The sequence below is a fragment of the Mytilus edulis genome, chromosome 13 (genome assembly GCF_963676685.1).
Source record: "Mytilus edulis chromosome 13, xbMytEdul2.2, whole genome shotgun sequence".
Lineage (NCBI taxonomy): Eukaryota > Metazoa > Mollusca > Bivalvia > Mytilida > Mytilidae > Mytilus > Mytilus edulis.
Genome location: NC_092356.1, coordinates 38,738,534 through 38,764,637, shown reverse-complemented (window position 1 = coordinate 38,764,637; position 26,104 = coordinate 38,738,534). Strand labels below are relative to the sequence as shown.

The following is a 26,104-nucleotide window of genomic DNA, read 5'->3' as shown; positions in this document are numbered from 1 at the left end:
GTTAAACGCGCTTCTGTTTACGTAAACAGTGTTAGGAAAGGGAGAAGAAAAAGACAGTATACACAAACGGTAAAAATGTTCTATTATAATACCATAGAATTATACACGATACATGCAAGTAATTTCTTCATTAAACATTTGCTTCTGAAAATATGTTTTTTGTGGAATGTTTTTGTTTACTTCTTTATTTCATTTTCTTCACTTTATCACACTGCTAAATTATATTCAGTACAGGAAGGCATGATTATGTTCAATGCCCGGAACAAACTACGCAATTAAAATAAATAGACAAAATAATTAAAAAAAACACAGTTCCGTTTGGATTCAAACTATAAGGTCATCCCATATGGTACATTACGCAATCATTGACCAATAACAGAATACTTAATTATAACCTTGATCAAAATGTCTATTAAAGCTAAAATTTTTCAGTTAAAGTACGTACGTAAAAAAAAAAAAAACACCATTTTATAGAAGGTTTTAGTCAAACGGTTTTGCATAAAATTACATTCGAAATGTTTATAACGATTAAAGAAAAAATCTTATCAGTTTTATTTCCTTCGGCTTCAAGATTTGTTTAAAAAAAAAAGAGAAAGACAAATCTATGACATCACTGAACATCAAAGTTACTTTTCTTTACAGAATTAAGGATTTTGTTTATGCATAGAAAAATAATATTTAAGACGAATTCAAGGATGACTTTGTGTGATACTTCTTATTCGTTTGAATGACATTTTCGTATCTTTCGCCTCTCTTTTCATATACTTTATATATTTCTGAGTTTAGTATGACGTCCATTATCACTGAACTAGTAAACATTTTTGTTTAGGGGCCAGCTGAAGCACGCCTCCTGGTGCGGGATTTTCTCGCTACATTGAAATATTATTTTTTTTTTAAATATTTTAAAACCTCCACAATTCGATTTCATGATAACTTTAAATTGATTTGCGCAAGTATTGAAATACTGGTATATAGTTATGAAGCTCCATTAGTATTCAGGATGTCCTGAAATAACCAATGTCCTTCTGAAATTATAATGTTGATCCATTATGTGTTGAGGTCATGAAATATTTATATAAAGGATAGCATAATACCATATACCATTTATACAGATAAGTCTGTCTAATATCTGAACTTACATCTAGAAATTGACAATGAGGGTCGGTTAAAAACAAAACTTTACGACGAAAGAGATGATTCAACTTCCCAATAAGAATAACTTTCAGTTTCTATGTCACAAAATTCCAGCAGCTCTTGCATTTCTTATTTTCATTTCGTTAACATAGGGTTGCTGCTCACAAGGTAGCTGAAAACTTCCCTTCATAAATTTTACTGACGCCAACACGAGTTGATCGCCGACTGTTAATGAATATCTGATTCACAGATGTTGACGGATATATTCTAATTGTCGTAACTGCATGTTCATTCCCGTCCCCTTTTCCGTGAATGTAGCCTTACAAATTAGGCTTAACACCGGGTTTGTACCTATAGGAGTAAAATGACGGGTGCCACATGTGGAGCGGGATCTGCTAACTCTCCAAGGGCATCTGAGATCACCCCATTTTCTTGTTGGGGTTCGTGTTTCACAGTGTTTAGATTTTATGTTGTGTTTTGTGTACTGTTTGTCAGTTTGTCTTTTTCTTATCTTAACATGGCGTTGTCAGTTTCTTTTGCGACTTATGAGTTTGAAAATCCCTTTGGCATCTTTTACCTCTCTTTTAAAAGCTATTCTTCTGATATTTGGAAACTAGTCAGGACTGGAGTCGTGCGGAATTGAAAAGTCAACATACGATCTCTACGTTGGAGAAATATTTAGTAATACATCAAGATCTTCATTAAGTCTAGCAAACCTAAGAGATATGATATATTACGTACAAACAGACCAGAATACATGTCATCATAGTTATTGAACCACCATTTTGAACAATAGGGGAATCAAGATGGAAGATTAAATAGGATGACAATCGCGATTTATAACACTTGATCTGTTGAGATGTAAGACAAAGACTATCCTTTTGGAAATGTTAAATAATGTTAACTTATCACATATGACAAATCTTGTGCCATCGTGTGTCCCTATATTACAATCTTTCAAATCTGTTTATTTTATAGTGCAGTTAAAACAAATCCAACAACCTAATAATCAATATATCACACACTATAAATGTAAATTCGTGCTTTAAAGGGATTCCATTTTAGAACAGTATACTAAATTTTGATAGACTTAGTCAAACGCGCTTCTGTTTACGTAAACAGTGTCAGGAAAGGGAGAAGAAAAAGACAGTATACACAAACGGCAAAAATGTTCTATTATAATACCATAGAATTATACACGATACATGCAAGCAATTTCTTCATTGAACATTTGCTTCTGAAAATATGTTTCAGTTTCTATGTCACAAAATTCCAGCAGCTCTTGCATTTCTTATTTTCATTTCGTTAACATAGGGTTGCTGCTCACAAGGTAGATGAAAACTTCCCTTCGTAAATCTTACCGACGCCAACACGAGTTGATCGCCGACTGTTCATGAATATCTGATTCACAGATGTTGACGGATATGTTCTAATTGTCGTAACTGCATGTTCATTCCCGTCTCCTTTTCAGCGAATGTAGCCTAACAAATTAGGCTTACCACCGTTTGTACCTATAGGAGTAAAATGAAGGATGCCACATGTGGAGCGGGATCTGCTAACCCTCCCAGAGCATCTGAGATCATCCCATTTTCTTGTTGGGTTCGTGTTGCACAGTGTTTAGATTTTATGTTGTGTTTTGTGTACTGTTGTTTGTCTGTTTGTCTTTTTCTTATCTTAACATGGCGTTGTCAGGTTTTTTTTTGCGACTTATGAGTTTGAAAATTCCTTTGGCATCTTTTACCTCTCTTTTAAAAGCTATTCTTCTGATATTTTGAAACTAGTCAGGACTGGAGTAGTGCGGAATTAAGAAGTCAACATACGATCTCTACGTTGGAGAAATATTTAGTAATACCTCAAGCTCTTCATCAAGTCTAGCAAACCTAAGTTACGTACAAACAGACCAGAATACATGTCATCATAGTTATTGAACCACCATTTTGAACAATAGGGGAATTAAGATGGAAGATTAAATAGGCTGACAATCGCGATTTATAACACTTGATCTGTTGAGATATAAGACAAAGACCATCCTTTTGGAAATGTTAAATAATGTTAACTTATCACATATGACAAATCTTGTGCAATCGTGTGTCCCTATATTACAATAGTAAGTAAGTAAGTAAATTTTATTTAGAGTCGGCATATGTATACATAATAACAGAGAAAACATGAGCTCTGGTGAGCTCTTTAACCGACTAAACCCGTTCCCCATTTCCATTTACAATCTTTCAAATCTGTCTATTTTCTAGTGCAGTTAAAAAAAATCCAACAACTTAAAATAATCAATATATCACACAATATAAATGTAAATTCGTGCTTTAAATGGATTCCATTTTAGGACAGTATACTAAATTTTGATAGACTTAGTCAAACGCGCTTCTGTTTACGTAAACAGTGTCAGGAAAGGGAGAAAAAAAAGACAGAATTCACAAATGGCAAAAATGTTCTATTATAATACCATAGAATTATACACCATACATGCAAGTAATTTCTTCATTAAACATTTGATTCTGAAAATATGTTTTTTTGTGGAATGTTTTTGTTTATTTGTTTCATTTTCTCCACTTTATCACACTGCTAAATTACATTCAGTACAGGAAGGCCTGATTAATATGTTCAATGCCATGAACAAACTACGCAATTAAAATAAATAGACAAAATAATTAAAAAAAAAACCAGTTCCGTTTGGATTCAAACTATATATATATATAAGGTCATCCCATATGGTACATTACGCAGTCATTGACCAATAACAGTAAATACTTAATTATAACCTTGATCCAAATGTCTATTAAAGCAAAAAAAAAATCAGTTAAAGTACGTACGTAAAAAAAACCCACCATTTTATAGAACGTTTTAGTCAAACGGTTTTGCATAACATTACATTCGAAATGTTTATAACGATTAAAGAAAAATGTAAAGATTTATTAATCAGTTTTATTTCTTCGGCTTCAAGATTTGTTTAAAAAAAAGAGATAGACAAATCTATGACATCACTGAACATCAAAGTTACTCTTCTTTACAGAATTAAGGATTTTGTTTATGCATAGAAAAATAATATTTAAGACGAATTCAAGGATGACTTTGTGTGATACTTCTTATTCGTTTGAATGACATTTTCGTATCTTTCGCCTCTCTTTTCATATACTTTATATATTTCTGAGTTTAGTATGACGTCCATTATCACTGAACTAGTAAACATTTTTGTTAAGGGGCCAGCTGAAGCACGCCTCCTAGTGCAGGATTTTCTCGCTACATTGAAATATTTTTTTTTAAAATATTTTAAAACCTCCACAATTTCATGATAACCTTTTAAAATTGATTTGCGCAAGTATTGAAATACTGGTATATAGTTATGAAGCTCCATTAGTATTCAGGATGTCCTGAAATAACCAATGTCCTTCTGAAATTATAATGTTGATCCATTATGTGTGGAGGTCATGAAATATTTATATTAAGGATAGCATAATACCATATATCATTTATACAGATAAGTCTGTCTATTATCTGAACTTGCATCTAGAAATTGACAATGAGGGTCGGTTAAAACAAAACTTTACGATGAAAGAGATGTTCAACTTCCCAATAAGAATAACTTTCAGTTTCTATGTCACAAAATTCCAGCAGCTTTTGCATTTTTTATTTTCATTTCGTTAACATAGGGTTAATGCTCACAAGGTAGCTGAAAACTTTCCTTCGTAAATTTTACCGACGCCAACACGAGTTGATTGCCGACTGTTAATGAATATCTGATTCACAGATGTTAACGGATATGTTCTAATTGTCGTAACTGCATGTTCATTCCCGTCCCCTTTTCCGCGAATGTAGCCTAACAAATTAGGCTTACCACCGGGTTTGTATCTATAGGAGTAAAATGACGGGTGCCACATGTGGAGCGGGATCTGCTAACCCTCCCAGGGCATCTGATATCACCCCATTTTCTTGCTGGGGTTCGTGTTGCATAGTGTTTAGATTTTATGTTGTGTATTGTCAACTGTTGTTTTTCAGTTTGTCTTTTTCTTATCTTAATATGACGGTGTCAGTTTATTTTTGACTTATGAGTTTAAAAATCCTTTTGGCATCTTTTGCCTCTCTTTTAAAACGCTTTTTTTTTCTGATATTTGAAAATTAGTCAGGACTTAAGTCTTGCACAATTAAGAAGTTAACATACGATCTCAACCTCCAACAAATATCTACGTAATACATCAAATTTTATAAAACAACAAACTAGCAAACCTAAATGATATCTATTACCTACAAACAGAAAAGAAACATGTCATCATAGTTATTGAACCACCATTTAGAACAATAGAGGAAACAAGATGGAAGATTAAATAGGCTGACAATCGCGATATATAACACTTGATCTGTTGAGATGTAAGACAAAGCCTATCCTTTTGGAAATGTTAAATAATTTCAACTTATCACATACGACAAATCTTGTGCCATTGATCGTACGTCCCTAAATTGCAATCTTTCAAATCTGTCTTTTTTTTTAGTGCAGTTAAAACGAATCCAACAACTTAATAATCACTATATTACAAAATGTATATGGGTTCTTTAAAGGGAATCTTTTTATGACCGTATACTATATATTGATATATAAACAATATAAGGAATTCCGAAAGGGAACAGAAGAAGACAGAATTGACACACGGCTACCAACAAGATAAAAAACAATCTATAGATTTTTTTAAAATCAGTTTCTATTTTTCCCTGGTTTAAGATTTGTAAAAAAAGGATAGGATTTGAATATGACTACTGCATTTGTTGAAGTTAAATTTAGAAGGTAGACGAAATTTCGATTCCTTCAATCTATAATAAATTATATATAGATATAATTACATTAGATGTATGTTTCATTATAATATTTTATTCTGATTGGCTAACTGCACATCACGTGTTATTCCGTAAGCAGTTGCATTTCTCAATACAACTTTTCATTCATGATAACACGTGCTCCAACAATAAAGTGCACAGGTGAATTAAATAATAAAATATACAAAATTCGTGTTTTCATGATCATAACTAAAAAATGTAATTATAAGTATTGAATGCTTCTTTTTGTAACTTTATAGGGTTGTTAAAGCGTTGACCGTGTGTACATTTTTAGAATGAAGCGCTTCCGCGTTTCATACAAAATGTACTTCGGTCAACGCTTTTACACCCCAATAAATTTACAAAAAGAAGCATTCAATTTTTAAATATAAGTCAATAATTATACTTTTCGATCTTTGTCAATTAGAAGGTCGTGCTCACAGCTTAAAATCAGAGATGTTGTTTCACAAGCATCATCAGATGTTAAAAGATGCCAAGAGTTTTAAGGCTTATATTATTAGAGAAAGGTTATTAAGCCTTTACTGCTTTGAACTACAATAAGTTGTAGTGTAAATAATGATTATAAAGACACATACTCCATTTAATATTCAGAGACGACATTGTGCATAAAGAATCTTTAAAATGTAACAAGTAAGGAATATAGCTGTTGTTTTTCACTTATTTCGGTGATTGATAGCCAGTGATTTTGTTAGTTTTTATGTATTGTCCGTTTTTAAATTTGCTTTCGAGTTCTTTTTCTTTTACAATTTTTATTAGAGGGAGATTTCTTTGATATTTTCAATTCTTACATACGACAGGGAAGTTTGCCGTTTATAATCTTCGATATTAATATTACTAATATTTCTTTTAAAGAGATTTTCCACAATGAAGGAAATACAATTTTACTTAGTAACTGGTTTATTATTATGCCTACTGGAATCATATTCAGCATTGGACATCTGTACTGTCGAAAGGTAACTTATTTCAATTGAGATCATCGGCACATCATATTCCAAGAGAGAGGCCGAATACATAACAACGTGATATTAAAACTCATATATCAAATGTATGATATACAAAATGCCTGAAAATTACATGGCAAAATAAACAAAACAACAAAATGGCAAACAGTATAGATAAAACGTAACAGAGAAAAGGAAAGTTAAAGTAACATGGTACCTATCAATAACCGGGGTGATCCCTATGTGCTCCTGGAAGGTAATAAGATTCTGCTCGACACGTGACACATGTCATTTGACTCATGTAAATACAAAACCGATGAATGAGTGTTATTTTATATTGTAAAAGAAGACGGGACTGTGGTTACGACAATTAAAACTTGGTCATTTTTTGTTCATTATTCTGTTGATCAATTTACCCAAACATATATATCGGTTGTCAGTTTCACGATGATAATTCTGTTTTTTTATTAGAATTAAACGGCATGAACCATTCTTTAGATCATTTGTTTGGTACGATAAAATCAAAGGTTATAACTGTTTTACAAAGTCAACTCTATGGCTAAGATATCCAACTAAAATGATTTCATTTCAAACTTACACATTCGGACATATCTTATTCTTTGGTTAAAATTTCGAAATGTACTATAATAATATTTATTTTTTGTATTTCTCTCTCCTTATTGTATTTGCATTTATTTGTACTTCAATCCTGTCACGTAATGTTGTCGTTTTATCTATATGTTTAACATTGCTAGAAAAGTGGGAGGTTTTGATAGCCATTAAATCAGCTTCAACCAACCATTTTTTTTTGAAAATATTTTGGTACAGTACCAAGTTAGGAATATGGCAGGAATATATCTAATACTGTAAATTCAGAAAATTATTACGATGTTTTTATTATTGCAAAAATGCGAAAGGGTTATTACTCGCAATAATTTAAATTCGCATTTTGATATTTTTTACATTAACTATATGTAGGATTTTTCTCAAAATGGTAAAAATTTAAATCACATTTTATTTTAAAATGATTTTATCGCAATAATTTCTAAATTTACAGTAGTTTGTTTCTATATATATTGTATTGGCATAGGTTTTTGTTGCACTTCAGTGTTTCTGTCGTTCCGTTGTTTTCCTCTTTTAGTTTATTTGTTTCATTAGTTTTAGTTCAAACCCAAAATTGTTTTTTTCTCAATCGATTTATGACTTTTGAACTGTCAACAACAGTATACTAGTAATGCTGTTGCTTTTATTTAGGGTTAAAGAGATGGCGATAAGTTTTATATTTTTATTTTGGGAGGTCTTAATGATAGACAAGAGACATTGTAAAATGTCTCACTAGATATGTCAAAGCTAAACGAAGGAGTAGGTTCAGTAAGACCCCCTTTTGGCCCCAAAATATAGCAGTTTTACAAAATTGTGAAAAGGTAATCTTTTAGCTATTTACTGGAAAGTAGAATGATTCTGCTACATAAATATGGGCTGTTTTTGACAATACAGTAGATCAATTAAAATCTTTCACATAAACTAATTGAATCAATTGGAATAGACACTTAAGTGCTTAAAAAGTGTCCAAAATCTTTCGTTAGATGAACTTGAAATTTGAGGCCAAATAAAGGCAACAGTAGTATACCGCTGTTCAAAACTCTTAAATCCATAGACAAAAAACAAAATCGGGGTAACAAACTAAAACCGAGGGAAACGCATTAAATATAAGAGGAGAACAACGACACAACACTAAAATGTAACACACACAGAAACGGACCAAGCATCAGACAAAATCCCACAAATATAACATCAAAACCAAATACATGAATTTGGGATAGACAAGTACCGTGACACGTCTTATCACAATGTGAAATTACACTCAAAAATAAGAGAAAACAAACGACGCAACGTTAAAATGTAACACACACAGAAACGAACAATAATATAACAATAACCATATTCCTGACTTGGTACAGGACATTTTTAAAGGAATAAATGGTGGGTTGAACCTGGTTTTGTGGCATGCCAAACCTTGCACTTCAATGGCAATGTTAAATATAACATTGAAATGACAACATAATATTACAGGACTACAATACAAATAAATAGGAGAACGTATTAGACAAAGAAACACATGATTAATCGTCCCTTACCGGACCTACTCCTTTTTGTATTGTTGCAAGAAGAACACGGTGTGTGTCTTTTTTTTTTTTTTTTTTTAGATTTAACTGCTGTACACTACTTTAAACTGAATAACAGGAGTCATACCTGTAATTCAGTGGTAATGTTTGGTTTCTGTCTTATTTGTTTTGTATACATGTATTTGGTTTTTTTTCCCTTTAGATTGTTTTATATTAGGGCTTTTATAATTGACAACTGTGACAGTAGTTGTTTATGTCACTGTTGAAGCCAGTGTGTTGACTTATAGGTTCTTATGTTTACTTCAACTTGAATCTAGTTGATAGCTATATCATTGTTAATTGTCACTTCTCTTCTTTATTATATGTCTATACATAAATTCATATACAGCGAAATTAAATATGGGGTCAAAATATCGTATGATATGAGTTCAACACATTTTTGTTTTTGTTCTAGTGAAGAACCCTGCCGGGAGCCACGATCGTTTAAGTCTCGTAGAGCATATGACACATCGTGCGGATTTTTAAACTGGAGACGTTGTACAAAATACAGGTAAAAATAATTTCATTAATAGTTATCCCATAAGGACACGGTGTGTCAGTGTAAGATCACCCCGATGGCCGGAGGCCAGAGGGTGATCTAACACTGACACACCAAGTCCGAGTGGGATAACTATTTTACATCCCAGCTGTTTTAGATTAAACCAAAAACCATTTACAATTCATAAAATCTAGTTTAGAACGACACATAACCGTTATAATATACTTTATATATTACTATATGATGTATACCCTTTATGACCCCGAACACGATGAGTAGATATCAAACAATGTCAACTCGCCCCACTTGCCAATCGGCCCATACCTTATCGCCACTTTATAAAAAAATCGCCCCACTCTTGTTGACCGACTTGCCCCACACTTGAAAAAGTGTAAAATCAAATTGAACAATCAGTCTGACAACTAATTTATTAACGAAAATTTAAACCCTACTGAATTAAGTCTGCCAACTCGCCCCACTTATAAAAATATCTTGCTTCCTTTAAGTATGTTAAATTACTGTTGGTTCGTATCCAGTCGTCCTGGTGTAGTGGTATGTGTCTTGGCTTGATATGCTGAAGGTCTTGAGTTCGAATCCCAGTATATACACTGGATTTTTTCTACGTGAGCTTTGATAGATAGTCTTTTCCGTATAAGTTTTATAGTGGATTTGACATTCCCGCCAAAATGTTACAGAACAAAGGAAAGCATGCATAACAAAGAAACTCAAACTGGGGTGATCTGGTAGGGGTGATCCGGCTCAGATCATCCCTGTTAGAACAAAGGAGCTGGGATGTAAAATACCATATTATTTATTTTAAGTACTATCCACTAGTTAATTTATTTTACATGATCTGCGAGTTTCAGAATGACAATAATTAGAACTGCAATATACATACTTTTGTATTAATATATGATATATTGTTGTCATTTAATTTGCTCTAGAATGATAACTGTGTCCAAAAAAGTGTGTTGTATTGGATATGGAGGATCGTTTTGTCACGGTAAATATGTTGTTGTATCCATTAAATGTATAAAATTAGAAATGAGCACACAACCATTTTATTTTTCATGTCGGCGCCTTTTATAATAATTTAAAAGGATATATAGGTTTTGCTTATCGTTTAAGGCCACAGCCTATTGCGGCTAAAAATAAATTCGTTTTGTGAAGAGTTATATTCTGTTGACATCAATACTGCACCTTCATATTTTACAAAACGAAAATCTGTAAACTGTACTGAGAATTTGTGTATAACCAGAGAATTGAAAAAACAACAATTCAAAAACAAAATCGGGCAATATACAGTATATACTTACAATAATTAAAAAACCAGAAACAATACAATAGTTTCTTTTTAATCTTTACATTCCCGAATTCTGTATTTATCATACAGAATGTTCTAATATTAGAAAAGTGTTCATCTCATAATAAAGTCAACATACTTTGAAATTAAACTAATTTGATTGAAAAATTTTCTTTTCTAGTCCTCTTCTGTTTTTCTTGAAGAAAACCATGTTGATTCTTTTAAAAATCCTCAAATAGTAAGTTTCGTCTTGCAACAAACAAACAGATTGTACATGTTAAGACATAATGTACACCTCCAAATCGTCACGAGTCGAAATAAAAATGTATAAATTTTATTGAAACTTGCACTGCAAGTCTAACATTAACTAACCCTAAAAGTTAACTATGTTAACGTAATAAAAACACTTAATATAGCGAAATATACAATATGATTCAAAATTTTCTGATTGAATCATATTTACTTACCTCACGATATTTTCTATTAAGTTTTATGCAGTAAGACGACATTATCGAATCATGAAAATGGTGTCTGCAATATACACTATACGAATGACAGCGTTCCTGACAGGAGTTCTTCAAATGAAGAGAGAGATAGTGGTGGAAAATGCATAAGACCAAATGAATGTGCATGCTGCAACAAGGGATTTTATGCAGATTATAGTGATGGGTACTGTAAAAGTGAGTCTTACTTATTTGACAACAGCTTTTTATTGACATACAATTCTAAGCAACCTTCGTCAGTTATCAAGACAATTCACCAACTCTTCTATCTGGCATTTAGATCATTTTACAGTGTTAATAGGATGAAACAAAAAAAGAAAAAATCATAATATTGAGGGAAGCTAAAACAAAATAAACAATCTCCTTCAATGTTGTTTTCTGAATGTTCTTATCCTTTCAAGGACCGAAAAGTCTCACGAAATGCTAGTAATGTAGAAGACATGAACAGAACCATCGTTACCGTATATTTTGTGTAATAATAAATGATTTGATATAAATAGTTATCAAAGGAACCAGGATGATAATTTAATACGTCAGACGCGCGTTTCGTCTACACAAGACTCATCAGTGATCAGATAAAAAAAGTTATAAAGCCAAACATGTACAAAGTTGATAAACACTTTTAACTACCAACGGTTAATCAACAATATACTATTCACTAACATCACATGTATAATACTTTAACTAATTACTTTGTAGGACAATAGGTTTGCACAATGCTGCAAAGCAACAAAAAATGTATGATAGTAAGGTTGTAACAGAAGAACAAAAAAAAACTATTGACTATTCACTGACATTCTTGTAAATATCTAAGGCCGTGTTCACATTGACCTAAACTCGGTGTTTTTAGATTACCTTAGCCGTATTTGGCACAACTTTTGGGAATTTTGGGTCCTCAATGCTCTTCAACTTTGTATTTGTTTGGTTTTTTAACTATTTTGATCTGAGCGTCACTGATGAGTCTTATGTAGACGAAACGCGCGTCTGGCGTATAAAATTATAATCCTGGTACTTTTGATAACTATTGTGTAAGTGTAACTCGGTGTTTTTAGATTACCTTAGCCGTATTTGGCACAACTTTTGGGAATTTTGGGTCCTCAATGCTCTTCAACTTTGTATTTGTTTGTTTTTTTAACTATTTTGATCTGAGCGTCACTGATGAGTCTTATGTAGACGAAACGCGCGTCTGGCGTATAAAATTATAATCCTGGTACTTTTGATAACTATTGTGTAAGTGTAACTCACAGGTAAACTAAACAAAATTACGTTCCCATTGATAAAATTCAATGTTTACATGTAGTGTAAAACATGTTTTGTCTACATGCAGTCGATACTCTATGTAGGCCTTGTGTAGATTAAGTGTACACAAAACTAGGCATTTAAAACATCAGTTTCACCGTGTACATTTAAGGAAGAAACAATTTTTGATATTTATAACAATTATTAATAAAGTTCTTTACAGAAATATTTGTCTAAACTTGACATATTTTAAACATAACATAGGTTTATTAAGCCCTTATCAAGACTCAAAGCAGCATCATTGCCGAACACATAATTCATTTGAAAATTAAGGTCTTTCCGAATCGACTTGACTTGCACAGAAATCTTTGCCACTGGTCTTTACTCAAACAACAATTCACTATAAATGCATTACTTAAAAGTGTGAGGTAAATGTATTGTTTGTCTAGTACATGTATCTCGGATCCGCTAAATTACCCTTAAAACTAAAAAAAAAAAAAAAAACGTTACCCCCTCCCTTTGCCAAATACTCCTTGTAGAAGAAATACCATTTGAAACAAACAGAAAAGATAGGAATATAGTGATCCCTAATATATCATTCCTTCTTCTCCTTCAATCTCTGTACGGATGTAATGCATTGGCTTTATGAGAATAAAAAAATATATTTTTCGCCTGTAAGAACGCCGGTAAAGCCTACGTTAAATGCTTAATCGAAACATCTTTATTATTTTTAAACTACTGCAAATCATCAAAATGGCTTTCATAAAGAAGCAACCACTTAACTTAAAAAGGGGGGGGGAGGGTATTTTGTTAATTTATCTGAGCCAGAAATTTTGCCGCGCAAACGTTTTATTCCGGGTTTTTTTTTCAATGCTGGTAATCAATTTTTTTTTCAACATTTAACACTATAATGTACGGAAGCGTAATAGAGACATAGAAAAAATAAAATTGGTAGTGAACTTTTTTTTCAAAGTCGAAAATTTGAAATTTAAAGCTTCAAATTTCGACTTTAACTCGAAATTTTAAGTTTTCTTAATTTGAAATTTTGACTTTCTAAAATCTTGAAATTTCGACTTTCTTAGAATTTGAAATTTTGACTTTATAAAAAGATAATGTATGGGGAAACTCTTGATTTAGAATATTTTTGTATCATCTGTAGGACCTTTTTTTTTTTTTTTAATCCAATTGGGGTTCGGAATATTTCAATCGATTACCCCCCCTCCCCCCCCCCCCCCCCGGTTTGAAGTCAAATGGTGGTTCCCTTACTGCTAGAAAAGTTGTCCGAAAACTTTGCATTCGGTTCTACGTAATGAACATTTAAATGACATAGAGTTTACAAGTGTGAACAAATCTTATGTACAGGTAATTAAACAAGGTGTATAGATGTGAACAAATTTAATGTGAAACCAGTGTCCATTACATTAAACTAATTGTAAACATGTTTACTGTAAACGATGTTTGGTGTGAACACGGCCTAAGACGTAGAGTACATTGCTCTTGATGTTTTACGAACCCGAATAAAAATACAGATAAACAAAATGCATATTATATTGTAAGTTATTAAATACACGAAAAATAGGAAAGTAAAATATTTGAAAGTCGCAAGTAACGAACTATATTACCATTAGAATAAATAGTAAACATTAAATACAGGTAGCGGCACACGGAATGAGGAAATGTAAAGTATATACAAAAATGCTGGTCAAGACATTTCACTTTGTTTCAGTATGCCCATATATACCAATGTGCGAATATCGAAACTGTCACTCGCCTCATGGCTATGGCAACGAATGTGTATATTGTAAATACGAAAATGATAATATACGTTATCAGAGAGCATACAAGTACAACAACATATCCATTACATGTGAAAGTAAGTGACAACATTACTATTTGAAAAAGTATATAGAAATAATTTTATGAAGATAGATAAAGAAATCTTATCATGAGCAAGACATGTTACAACCAGGTTGTCCCTTCGAAGCTTTAGATTAAGGGAGAACTTGTAAGACCAACTACGTAAAAAAGAAAACAAGCTTCAACGATATCTTAGGCCTCCTTAAAGAGAGGCTTCTAAAATTATCCTGCCGAAAAAACTAAATATAAGAAGAAATATACGTATCGTTTAATTTGTGAACGAAATTACGAACAACAATATGTGGGGAGAAGCATTTTGTTCTTTCTAACCATCGAGAGAGAATAAGTTCAAGAAACTTAGAGAATACATATGTATGCCACTAGGCCCCTGCTGAAATGCAAGGTGTTCAAAGGAAGAAAAAAGGAAAATATAAATCGGATTGATTATCAGAACTTCTAATAAAATAGCGAAATGAAATGGGGAATGTGTCAAAGCGACAACAACGCGACCATATGGCAGACAACAGCCGAAGGCCGCCAAGGGGTCTTCAATGCAGCGAGAAACTCCTGCACCAGGACCGCCCTTCAGCTGGCCCCAAATATGTATACTAGTTCAGTGATAAGTGACATCATACTAAACTCCAAATTATACGCAAGAAACTAAAATTAAAATCATACAAGACTAACAAAGGCCAGAGGCTCCTGACTTGGGACAGACGCAAAATTGCGGCGGGATTACACATGCTTATGAGATCTCAATCCTCCCCCTATACCTCTAGCCAATGTAGAAAAGTAAACGCATAACAATACGCACCTTAAAATTCAGTTCAAGAGAAGTCCAAGTCCGATGTCAGAAGATGTAACAAAAGAAAATAGATAAAATGACAATAATACATAAATAACAACAGACTTCTAGCAGTTAACTGACATGCCAGCTCCAGACCTCAATTAAAATGATTGAAAAATTATGCCTTCATCATATGAATATCAGGCACAATCTTTCCCGTATAGGGGTTTAGTATCATAATATCATAAAATATATGAGAAGAACATAATTCGTGTCATGCCAACACCTGGTTTTTTTTTAAATAAATGTGTTTAGTTCCGATGCAAAGACCCTATAAGTGAATCAATATTAAAGCCAAAATATGCAATCTTTAATGACCTGAATACAGTATCGTAACTATCTCCCTTCTTAATAAGTCTGTTTAAAGGTTTTGTAAGCTTTTGGGGTGAATACTGACATTTTTGTGCTTTGTAAAGAATATTACCATAAACGATTGGATGTGAAATACCTGAACGTATAAGATGTGTGTATGTTGAGTTATATTTACGAATTATTTCCTTATACCGTTCACCAACAAAGGCTGTCATTTTCTGCAAATATATAACAGAAATATGGACGAAATTCGAAATGTGCAATACACACCAAACTCCAGACCAAAAGTATTTAATACATTTGTTATGTGCAGTATTCTTACAACAACTCAAGTTGACCTACATTTATTATTAAAGTATTATGGACATCCTTTACTAAATAAAGCTTTGAAAATTGTAACTCATATGCATTCATTATTGTAAACAGAAACTTGTTCCTGGAGACCAGACAGTACCAGATGTTTTCCGGGTTATTGTTCGGACGAGTATGCAGATACATGTGTTTGTACTGAAGGTTTTGCTAGTCCATCAGAACATTGTAATGCAAGTAAGTAGAGATAAGTGCTCAAATCATTATAGAGGTGTTTTGACCTTGCTGTGCGAGTTCTTCAGCTAGTCGTTTGAAACCAACCCGTCTAACAATTAGGAACAAGATGCTAATTAAGAAACGAACGTAACACAACTTCGTAATTATAAGTATGTCATTCTTCATTTTTACCTGTTATGTTACAGTGTATGTAAAGTGCGGATCCTAAAGTATACTGTATATGCCATAAATTTCTGATGTAAAATGATAAATAAACAGACGCTTTATTTTTTTATTTTTGAAGAAAATGAAGAAAATGAGTTAAAATTAATATGTTTAGAAATAAATGATACTAGTAAGACAATAAAAGAGATGCGAACGGGGTTTTACCGCGCATAAAGCTATCCAGCTGTGAAATATATACCGAAATAGGCGAATATTTAGGTCATTTCACGAACAGATCGTGCAGGTGATTTTTAAAACCAACAGGTAAGATGTTGTTGCAGAAAAATGTTCGTTTCTACACAATTATTAAAGTTGTATAACGTAGAATAGGTTTTGTCATTCAGTTTCTTCATATTGAACTAAATTCCACTATGATGCTTTCTTTATGCGAGTCATGTTTACTGTCGAATAATGATATTATACTTTCATTTTTACTGTAGAGCGATTCATTAGTATTGTATATGCGGTGCATTTTTACTTGATGAATTTTAAAAAACATTTATCTATTAAAGTCTTAATTAAGCCGACATGCTGAAACAAAAGATAAAGTAAGAAAAGGTTTTGATAAAGTGTATCTTGCGGAAGAAATTTTGCTTTAACACTCTAATTAATTCAATAGAAATAAAAAAAAATTCAAATGTATTCCATTTAATTTCTTATGAATCGTAGGGATCTTTATCCTTGGTTTTATTTCACCATTTACATTACACTTCATCCCTAATTAGAGGAAATAAAGAGATGAATGAATGAATGAATGAATGAACGAATGAATGAATGAATAAGACCCTTTATAACTTGCTGTTCGGTTAGAGCCAAGACTCGATGTTGAAGACCGTATGTTGACCTATAATGGTCTACCTTTATAAATTGTGACTCGGATCGAGAGTTGTCTTATTGTCACATATGACATCTTCTTATACCTATCTATGGCTCAAATCAAAACGGGATGGGATAAAAAAGGGATAAAAAACACACTACTTTTCTAATACATTTATAATGGGCTTAATATGAGTGTTTTCAAATCATACAATTTTGCCTAACCGGTTACGCGGATATTCGTTTGACCGATTAAACGGTTAATCGGTAATTTAAGTTCATGCTTGAGAGCCTTACCTATAGTACACTAAAAATGTTCCTTTTCATAATACGATGAATTTAAAAAAAAAAAGAGTATGGAAATGGGGAATATATCAAATAGTCAACAACTCAACGGAAGAGCATATAACAGCCGAAATCCACCCATGAGTTCAATAACGTTTGTCCTTTTGCATTAACGTAAATGTACCCAAATTGCACCTTTTTTGACAGTTTTTGTAACCTATGTTTTTTTATGCGTCAGGCAACAGTTTTAATTGTGCGTTTATTTTGTTGTGTCATTATTTACGATATGATTTCACTAATTTAATTTTGAATCCATATGGAATCATAGAAAAATTGGTCTAACTGACCTCCAAACCATCAATGATTCTGTAATAAGGAGTACCCAAATTGCATCCATGCCTAAATTCGCATTGTCAAAAGTCTTATAACAGTTTTTGTTAAATTTTGCAAATATTTTGAACAATTGGATAGAAGTCCATGCTTACTCTTTATTTTTTTTTAAGAAATGGATACTTGTAACATATTGTATTTGCTAATTTAAAAAAGATGACGTTTCGACGATTCCGTACAGTTTGCTTTTTCAAGTAAACACTTCATCTGTTGATAAATACTGTAAACGTTTTGAGTATATTTAAATATTTTTACCTATGTTGAAAGACGTGCATTGTATCAAGTCATAAAAATACAAATTGATTAGTCTCTATAAAATCTTGTAAGATTTCCGCTGGTCTCTTTGCTAAATAGGTGCAATTTGGGTACTGTGACGTTATGCATGTTATAAGGATTGTGTGTGTGGAACACTGGCGAAGTTTGACTTTTAATAATCCAAAACGACCGTATATACTATGACGTTTGTAATATCTTCATATTGAAAAAATAAATAAAACAAATACCACAGGAACTTATTTAACTTTTAATATTAATTGGAACAAAATTAATAGTTATAATAAGGGAAAAACGTAAATTTAAGAATACATTATGAAATGTTGAGAAGCGTTTTTGTTACAAGTTTGAATAGCCATATATTTGATGAAATATGAATGAGGAGTTTGTATATTTCAATTTGAAAATATCATTAATACTAAAGTCATCAATTAAGTTTTTTCATTTATTGCAAGTCCATTTATCACATAAATCCACAATAAAAATTCCTCGCATCTTCGAAAATTCTACAGCAGAAATGATTGCATTAACAGTGATAATTCGTCGCATCTATAGTTAAAATGGATCGCTTTCAATAATTAATATGCTATATTATGTTGCTTTTATAACACTTATTTGAACTTAAATGCTGTTTTTGTACATTAAAAAGACATATCACAATGAAAATATGTTGAAACTTAACTTCAAATCAATTATTTTGGTATTTTCGAAACGTAAACAAGTACAGTTTTCCCATGATCCTTTATTCTACAATAGACATACTCGCATATGACAGTGAAAATGAACTACCTGGATTCGCACTTTATATACACAGTGTTAGGTCTTGTAAATTTTGTTTTGATTATCTGTGCCACAAAAATAATATGTAACACCCTATACATTTAAATTTCAGTTTCAAAAGAAATCGACATACTCCATGCCCATGTGATTTTCATGGACGCTGAAAACACCACGGTTTCATCTCCAGAAAATGCAAATATTCCTAGAAACGTTTCAACAAAATGGACCAATAATAGACATTTGAAAACAATGGAATTTTCTCTAGGAGCAATTTACAATGCAACAGGAAATATACCAAAGTTTGGTGAACACACTGAAACAATAAATGGTGAAGACAAAACTGTGACACATTATGTTATCAAATTTAAGTATGGTATAATAGCAGGCGGAATGAAAGCTATCTTTATTAGAGGTAATGTATTTTCCTTATTTTGAATTGGAATGCTTTGAATGAAATAAATCAAGTATATAAACATGAACAATACTAGAATAGCGTTTCACTAAGAAATCAAAATGGATAAAAATTGCACACACTTATAAAAACAACAAAGTATCCAAAAATCATTGGTGACATAAATAGGTATGTTTACACAAAAACAGAATCAGGAAGCAAAACACTGTTTGTATTTAGAATATTTTTCGTCTTTAATAAGTTGTGACTCTAGGTGTATAGTATCAGGTCGATTTGCAAAAGTTCGTGTTTAAATAAAGGCAACAGTAGTATATCGCTGTTCAATTGTTCAATAGTCTTAAATCAAATGGAAAAAGAAATGCGGGTCACAAACCAAAAGCAAGAGAACACATCATCTATAAGAGGGAAGTAACATACCAACAGAAACATTGAACTACTACAAAAAAGGCATCATACTTAACAACTGACATAATTTTGACTTGATACAGGATATTTCAAGAAAAATAGTGGGTTGAACATGGTTTTATGGCTAGCCAAAAAGTGAAGCTATAGTAAAACATTAACTTTATATTATATATCTTTAATGTTGAGAATTTAATTGTTGACACGTTAATTTTCAAGTGAAAGATTCACAAAATCGAAATGTACAGGCGTGGAAATGTCATCATACCTGTACTAAACAGTATTTTATAATATACAACAGAGTGTATCATGCTAAATAAAGGCAACAGTAGTATACCCTTTTCAAAACTCATAAATCTATGGACAAAAAACAAAATCGGGGTAACAAACTAAAACTGAGGGAAACGCATTAGATATTAGAGGAGAACAACGACACAATATTAAAATGTAACACACACAGCAACGGACTAAACTGTGTTTTGGTCGAAATTTGAATGTTTAAATATCAACAATTGATCAACATTGGACGAGTAAAGTTTTCCTATCAAATAGCTTTACTTATAGTCTCAGTTTCATTATTTTATTTTCCCAAAGGGAGACTGGGAAATAGAAATATGGTCACTTGGTCTTCTCCCGACCGGCAGTAAAACTCTTGCTGAAGTGAGGCGTCCGTTTGGCTGTGCGGGATGTATTAAGTTCGCAGTCACTTCCGGTCAGATTAGGGACGTTAAATCCGATGTCTCGTGTAAAGAGAGTGCCACGCTCTTTACACGTTAAGAACCCTTGCAACAACTCTTTGATGGTCCGTAGGTGACCTGTTTCAAGGCAAAATTTCAGTCCCTATCCAATATACCCTCATTTTACAGTGGCAGTCCAAATTTCCCCGACCATCATCCCAAATGGCTTCTATTATGACACGACCTACCTATTGTATTTATTGTGAACTTGTTCTCATCCTGAATATGCATGCAATATTTGCCACTGGACGTTAAGCAACCAACAATCAATCAATCAATCATTATTTGATTTAATAAAGGTTAAACATAATGTAAATCAAAAGTAAAATCACCAAAATACTGAATTCTGAGGAAAATTCAAAACGGAAAGTCCCTAATCACATGGCAAAATCAAATAATAAAACACATCACACGAATGGACAACCACTGTCATATTCCTGACTTGGTACAGTATTTTTCAAATGTAGAAAATGGTGGATTGAACAGTAGTCAACATTTCGGTGTTGACATGAATATCAATAATGTGGTCATTTTTATAAATTTCCTGTTTACAAAACTTTGAATTTTTCGAAAAACTAAGGATTTTCTTATTCCAGGCATAGATTACCTTAGCCGTATTTGGCACAACTTTTTGGAATTTTGGATCCTCAATGCTCTTCAACTTTGTACATGTTTGGCTTTATCAATATGTCGATGTGAGCGTCACTGGTGAGTCTTATGTAGACGAAACGCGCGTCTGGCGTACTAAATTATAATCCTGGTACTTTTGATAACTATTTATAGTTCTTATCCTCTCACTTGTACGACAGTCGCATCAAATTCCATTATATTTACAAATCTATTGTTTCAAGTGTAAATCTTTCAAAATTGGACTATGATAAAAAAAAAAAAGAAGATCATTTACGAAGTCTACTGACAAAGTCCGATAGAAATTATTTATAAAGTTCATTATGATATACTACATGTATATTGGCGTCTCAAATATATTAATTGTTTGATGAACTGCTCATGTGTAAGATGTCTACTTGATCTTCTTCTTTACAATGTACATTTGTTTCAGACAATATTACAACTATATCCCTTTTCAATGAAAATTGCAAGAACAACATAAAAAGAACTTCGCCTTTCCCAGTCAAAACAGAGTTTCGCTGCCAAAGAAGTTTAAAATTTGTAGATCAATTCAGACACAATGACGAGTAGGTACTTTGCAAAGCATTCATATAGGTATTTTTAATTAAATTTCTTGTGTATAGTTAGATGTTTAGTATTACGTCCATTATCACTAAACTAGTATACATACTTGATTATGGTGCCAGCTGAAGAATGTCTCCGGGTGCGGGAGTTTCTCACTGCATTGAACACCCATTGGTGGCCTTCGGCTGTTGTCTGCTCTATGGTCGGGTTCTTGTCTCTTTGACAAATTCACCATTTTTATTCTCAATTTTATGTTGGATTTGCTGTATTTAAGGCTTTATAACATAAGGATTAACTATAATTATAAATGATGACTTGCATGGTGAGTTGTATCATTGGCACTCATACAACATCTTCCTATGTATATATGTTGTATGACGGCCAATAAGATAAATATCGAATTTACAGAGTCCAAAACGAAGCAGGTTTAACAACTATAGATCAATGTACGTACTTCAACAGTTATCAAATCCCAACCTGTATAGTCAGTTATAAACAGAAAACATCAACATAACAAAATGTGAAAGAATTTAAACGAAAAAAAACCTGCTGGATTTATAACAAAAGAAAAACGAAAAAAACAACCACCAAAAAACAATTTGATCAATTAAAACAATTGATATCAAATGCAGATACTTTCGCCAGTTATATTTTGTGGCAAAAAATATAAAATTCTTATAAACACAATCACAACAAACTATAACTTCAGACTTAAAAATCGATTTTAAGCGAAATAATATTTTACCCACACATTCCGTACGTTCGGCCAACAAACGATTTCTCCACACTTTTCTCAGAAGCTACTAAACGGAATGATTTGGAGGTTGACAGATGAAATTTGATATGTAAGATACCTGTTTTTTGTTTGCCTTGCAAAACGAGTTTTCAATAACTATGCATTTATTCTTAATTTTAAATGCATTTCAAATGGTCTGTATAAAGAGAATCGCTACACAAATTACGATTAACACACACATATTTAAACAATCGTTCCAGTTTGTTGTTCTTTTTGTTGTTTTTACCGGGAACATTCATAGATTACAATTCAAACAACTCATTACATAATAACATGGGTCAATAACATGAACCGTTACAATTATAAAGCACCAGATGCGCCTTTCGACAAGTAATGTCGCTTCAGATAATCACGGCCAATATCATTGTAAATTCAAAACATAATACAAAAGTTGATGGGCTTATAAAACCAAAACGGACAAAAAGTATAGCTAAAGTTGGCGAGCTTTGCATAAGGGAGACGTATTCTTTAATTTAAAGGATTTCCAAAATCTTAACAGTAAATGATATAGTTTTCGTTTTTAAAGTATTTGAGAAATTCAATTTGTAGGTTAACTATATCAGTTGAACTCGAAAATGGAGGATATTTGGTTTACGAGAACAGAGATAACAGACACAGTTACAAAATTGAAGGAAAGTGGCCTACACACACAGTAAATTTAGAAGGAATCAAAACATTGGAATCTTATGAATTTCACTGGGATACAGAGCTTCCATACTTTTCTTGCATTGCATCGTTTTGTGATTCTCTACCTGTTTACGTACCTGATACATCAAAATCTGTACGTCTAATTTTATTAACGACACCAAACTCTTAACTGAATATAAGAATTGTTTTCATGAATGAAGATGTTGATTTGATTTGATTTTTTTTCCTGCCACAATTATTAGACTTTTTAAACTAACAGCTTTGACCAATAGGATTTTCCGTATCGGTTATTTCTATTTGCTTTCTATTAATTATTTCATAAAGTTATTTACAAACATAAGATCAAAACCATCAAGGCTTTCCCGTCACTTCAAATGCTATAAGCTACGAGATTATTGTTAATATCATCACAATGTAGAAAAAAAGATCAATGTTTGTTAATTAAAAGAAAATTCATTTTGAACGAAATAATAAGCAAAAACAAACATCACCTGTCATTGTTCGTGTTAATTTCAGCGTTTTATAGATATCCATTGGATCGATTGGTCAGATGATCTTTCTGGAATAGACTATTATGATATTGAAGTATTTGAATTAGAAACTGCCGGACAAGATGAAATAAAAGAAAATGCGGCACCAATCATGCATGTCAAAGGGATTATAGGTCGATCGGTATGTCTAAGTATTTTTAAATGTTTCATAGTAAAGACAATTTGCTTTTGATACAAATTGCAAATTTTGGCTGTTGCATTTTTATCTTTTTTAAGACATTCTCAACTGTTGGTCGCTTGGTCGCTTGTTTTAGCAATTAAGTAGATTATAAACTTTAAAGAAAGTCTTCAATAAACTTATCATAGACACCAGGATTAAGTTTGTATATACACCAGACGCGCTTTTCGTCTAAGAAAGACTCACCAGTGACGCTCGAATAAAAAAAGTTCAAAAGGCCAAAGTTGAAGAGCATTGAGGACCAAAACTCCTAAAAGTTTTGCTAAATACAGCTAAGGTAATCTAAAACCCTAGGTAGAAAAGCCTAAGTATACTATATAAATATGTCCATATTAATGATAATTCATGTCGTGCTGACTACTAGGCTGGTGATTCCCTTGCGAAATTAAATTCAATTTGCCTTCATAAATATTATGAACATGGACTGACACCTAAGCTGGAGATCTAATATTATATAGTTTCGCGTTGATTGATGTGTATTTCGACAGTGTTTATATAACTTTAGCTTTAAATCTCTTAAACATAGATAATAAATAAAAGGCATTTAGAAAAATAATCACTTCCATTGAATAAAACAAACAATTAAAAAACAACCGATTATTATGTTTCAGTAATCAGGTAAAAGCATACAAGCTTTTAAAACATCTAATTACTGCTTAAAATATTGCACGGCAATGATAATATTAAAACAATTGAGTCTTTTGTCGTATCCTAATTCTAGATAAAAAGAGAGGTGTCGCTTACACCATCTTAAACTGGCTGTACGGTATGTGCTTTGTTCAATATGAATACCTACGGTTGACATATAATTGTTTTTGGTTAATTACCAAGAAGTAAATCAGTATCATGCCCTCATACTCGATACCTCTCAGCTCCGTTACTTCTTTTATATCTATATTTTTCAGAGTAGAATAGAAATGGCCAACACAGGGATGTATTCTATTCATTTTAGAAGCTATGACAGGGCAGGAAATTATGAGACTGCAAGAGCCCTTTTTCTGTATGACAATAACGATATCATCGATACAGGAAAAGGCAAAACAGACGTGAAAAATACAATACATTATCTGGGGAAAAGATGGATAACAAATACAAGCCCTTTCATAGAAGTGGCATGGAAGGACACATCTGTGAAAACCAATCACGTAAAATACAATTGGCTTGCAAATGTTCAATCATATCCAAATATTTTATCGACATACGATGACAATACCGGTAAACGTACAGTTAAAAGTGTTCCGAATGTAAAAGGTAAAAAAATGTATTTTTAATGGTTAAACTAAAGAATATTGTAAAACAGGACAACAGTAGTTTACCAATGTTTGAATTTGTAAAACGATTAAAAAAAATCAAAATCACAAACTGAGGGAATCGTATTTAATCGATAAGGAGCGATACCGTGTTCGCGTTAAGGATAGGGACATCCTGCAATGCATGCATCACATGTAATGCGAAGTCAAACTGGCTCAAACAAGAATACGATGCAATCGGTTTTATTATATATCCTACACCTTTCCAAATAACCAAAGATTAAAGACTTAAAACATGTTGCTAATAAGTTGAGACACTGACACACCATATAGGTCAGTCAATTTGTGATGATGACGTGACATTAAAGTAATGTCTATTTTGAGAATTTGTCATCAAACTCTGTTGGTCCCGTTTAAATTAAAAGAAAACATTCCTGGTAATGAAGTCTAAAAATTGTAAACATTCATGAGCTCAACTTTAAACAATAATTTTAATAACGTAATTTACTTTGTAGTCGTCCAATGTTTTATAATTTAAAAACTAGAAGAAAGATCATAAATAAAGCTGACATTCTACTTTGAGTAGTATCTTTAATCTCAGGTTCACTTGGATTTATAAGACGTAGATAATGTTGTCTTTTTGAGAAGGATCTGTATTTAAACTGTTTTATATGAGTATGAAAACAAGTCGAACAGTTGTACACAGTGAGTACCCTTTAGAAAACTGATTGTCTGCAGAAATATCAAATAACCAAACTCAACAAATATATATGTTGTCGATAAAAAATCCCTCAATTTGTTAAAATCACATTCTGTTATATTTGCTAAGGGAATAACTTCGGTTCTTTACAAAGTAATGTTTTTCATGACCCAAGACAATAGATGATGCTACAATAGATAGATATTTTCTTACTGAATTAAATGAGCTCCAGATAGACACATGATAGGTTTATAAAAAAAATCATTCTGAAGAGCGATATACAACTTACAATGATTAAGAAGT

At 32.1% G+C, this 26,104-nt stretch overlaps 1 protein-coding gene across 1 annotated transcript in view; it reads left to right on the top strand.

The window, feature by feature from the left end:
• Window positions 1-10,528: 10,528 nt before the first annotated feature.
• LOC139500294 (uncharacterized) overlaps window positions 10,529-26,104 on the top strand; it is a 58,810-nt gene continuing 43,234 nt past the window's right edge. Inside the window, exons 1-9 of the mRNA XM_071289037.1 lie at window positions 10,529-10,581; window positions 11,370-11,561; window positions 14,350-14,496; window positions 16,066-16,185; window positions 19,046-19,345; window positions 21,545-21,680; window positions 23,024-23,255; window positions 23,639-23,794; window positions 24,757-25,102. Of these exons, the coding sequence (XP_071145138.1) occupies window positions 14,367-14,496; window positions 16,066-16,185; window positions 19,046-19,345; window positions 21,545-21,680; window positions 23,024-23,255; window positions 23,639-23,794; window positions 24,757-25,102 (1,420 nt within the window). The 5' untranslated portion in view covers window positions 10,529-10,581; window positions 11,370-11,561; window positions 14,350-14,366. The remainder of the gene's footprint in view (window positions 10,582-11,369; window positions 11,562-14,349; window positions 14,497-16,065; window positions 16,186-19,045; window positions 19,346-21,544; window positions 21,681-23,023; window positions 23,256-23,638; window positions 23,795-24,756; window positions 25,103-26,104) is intronic.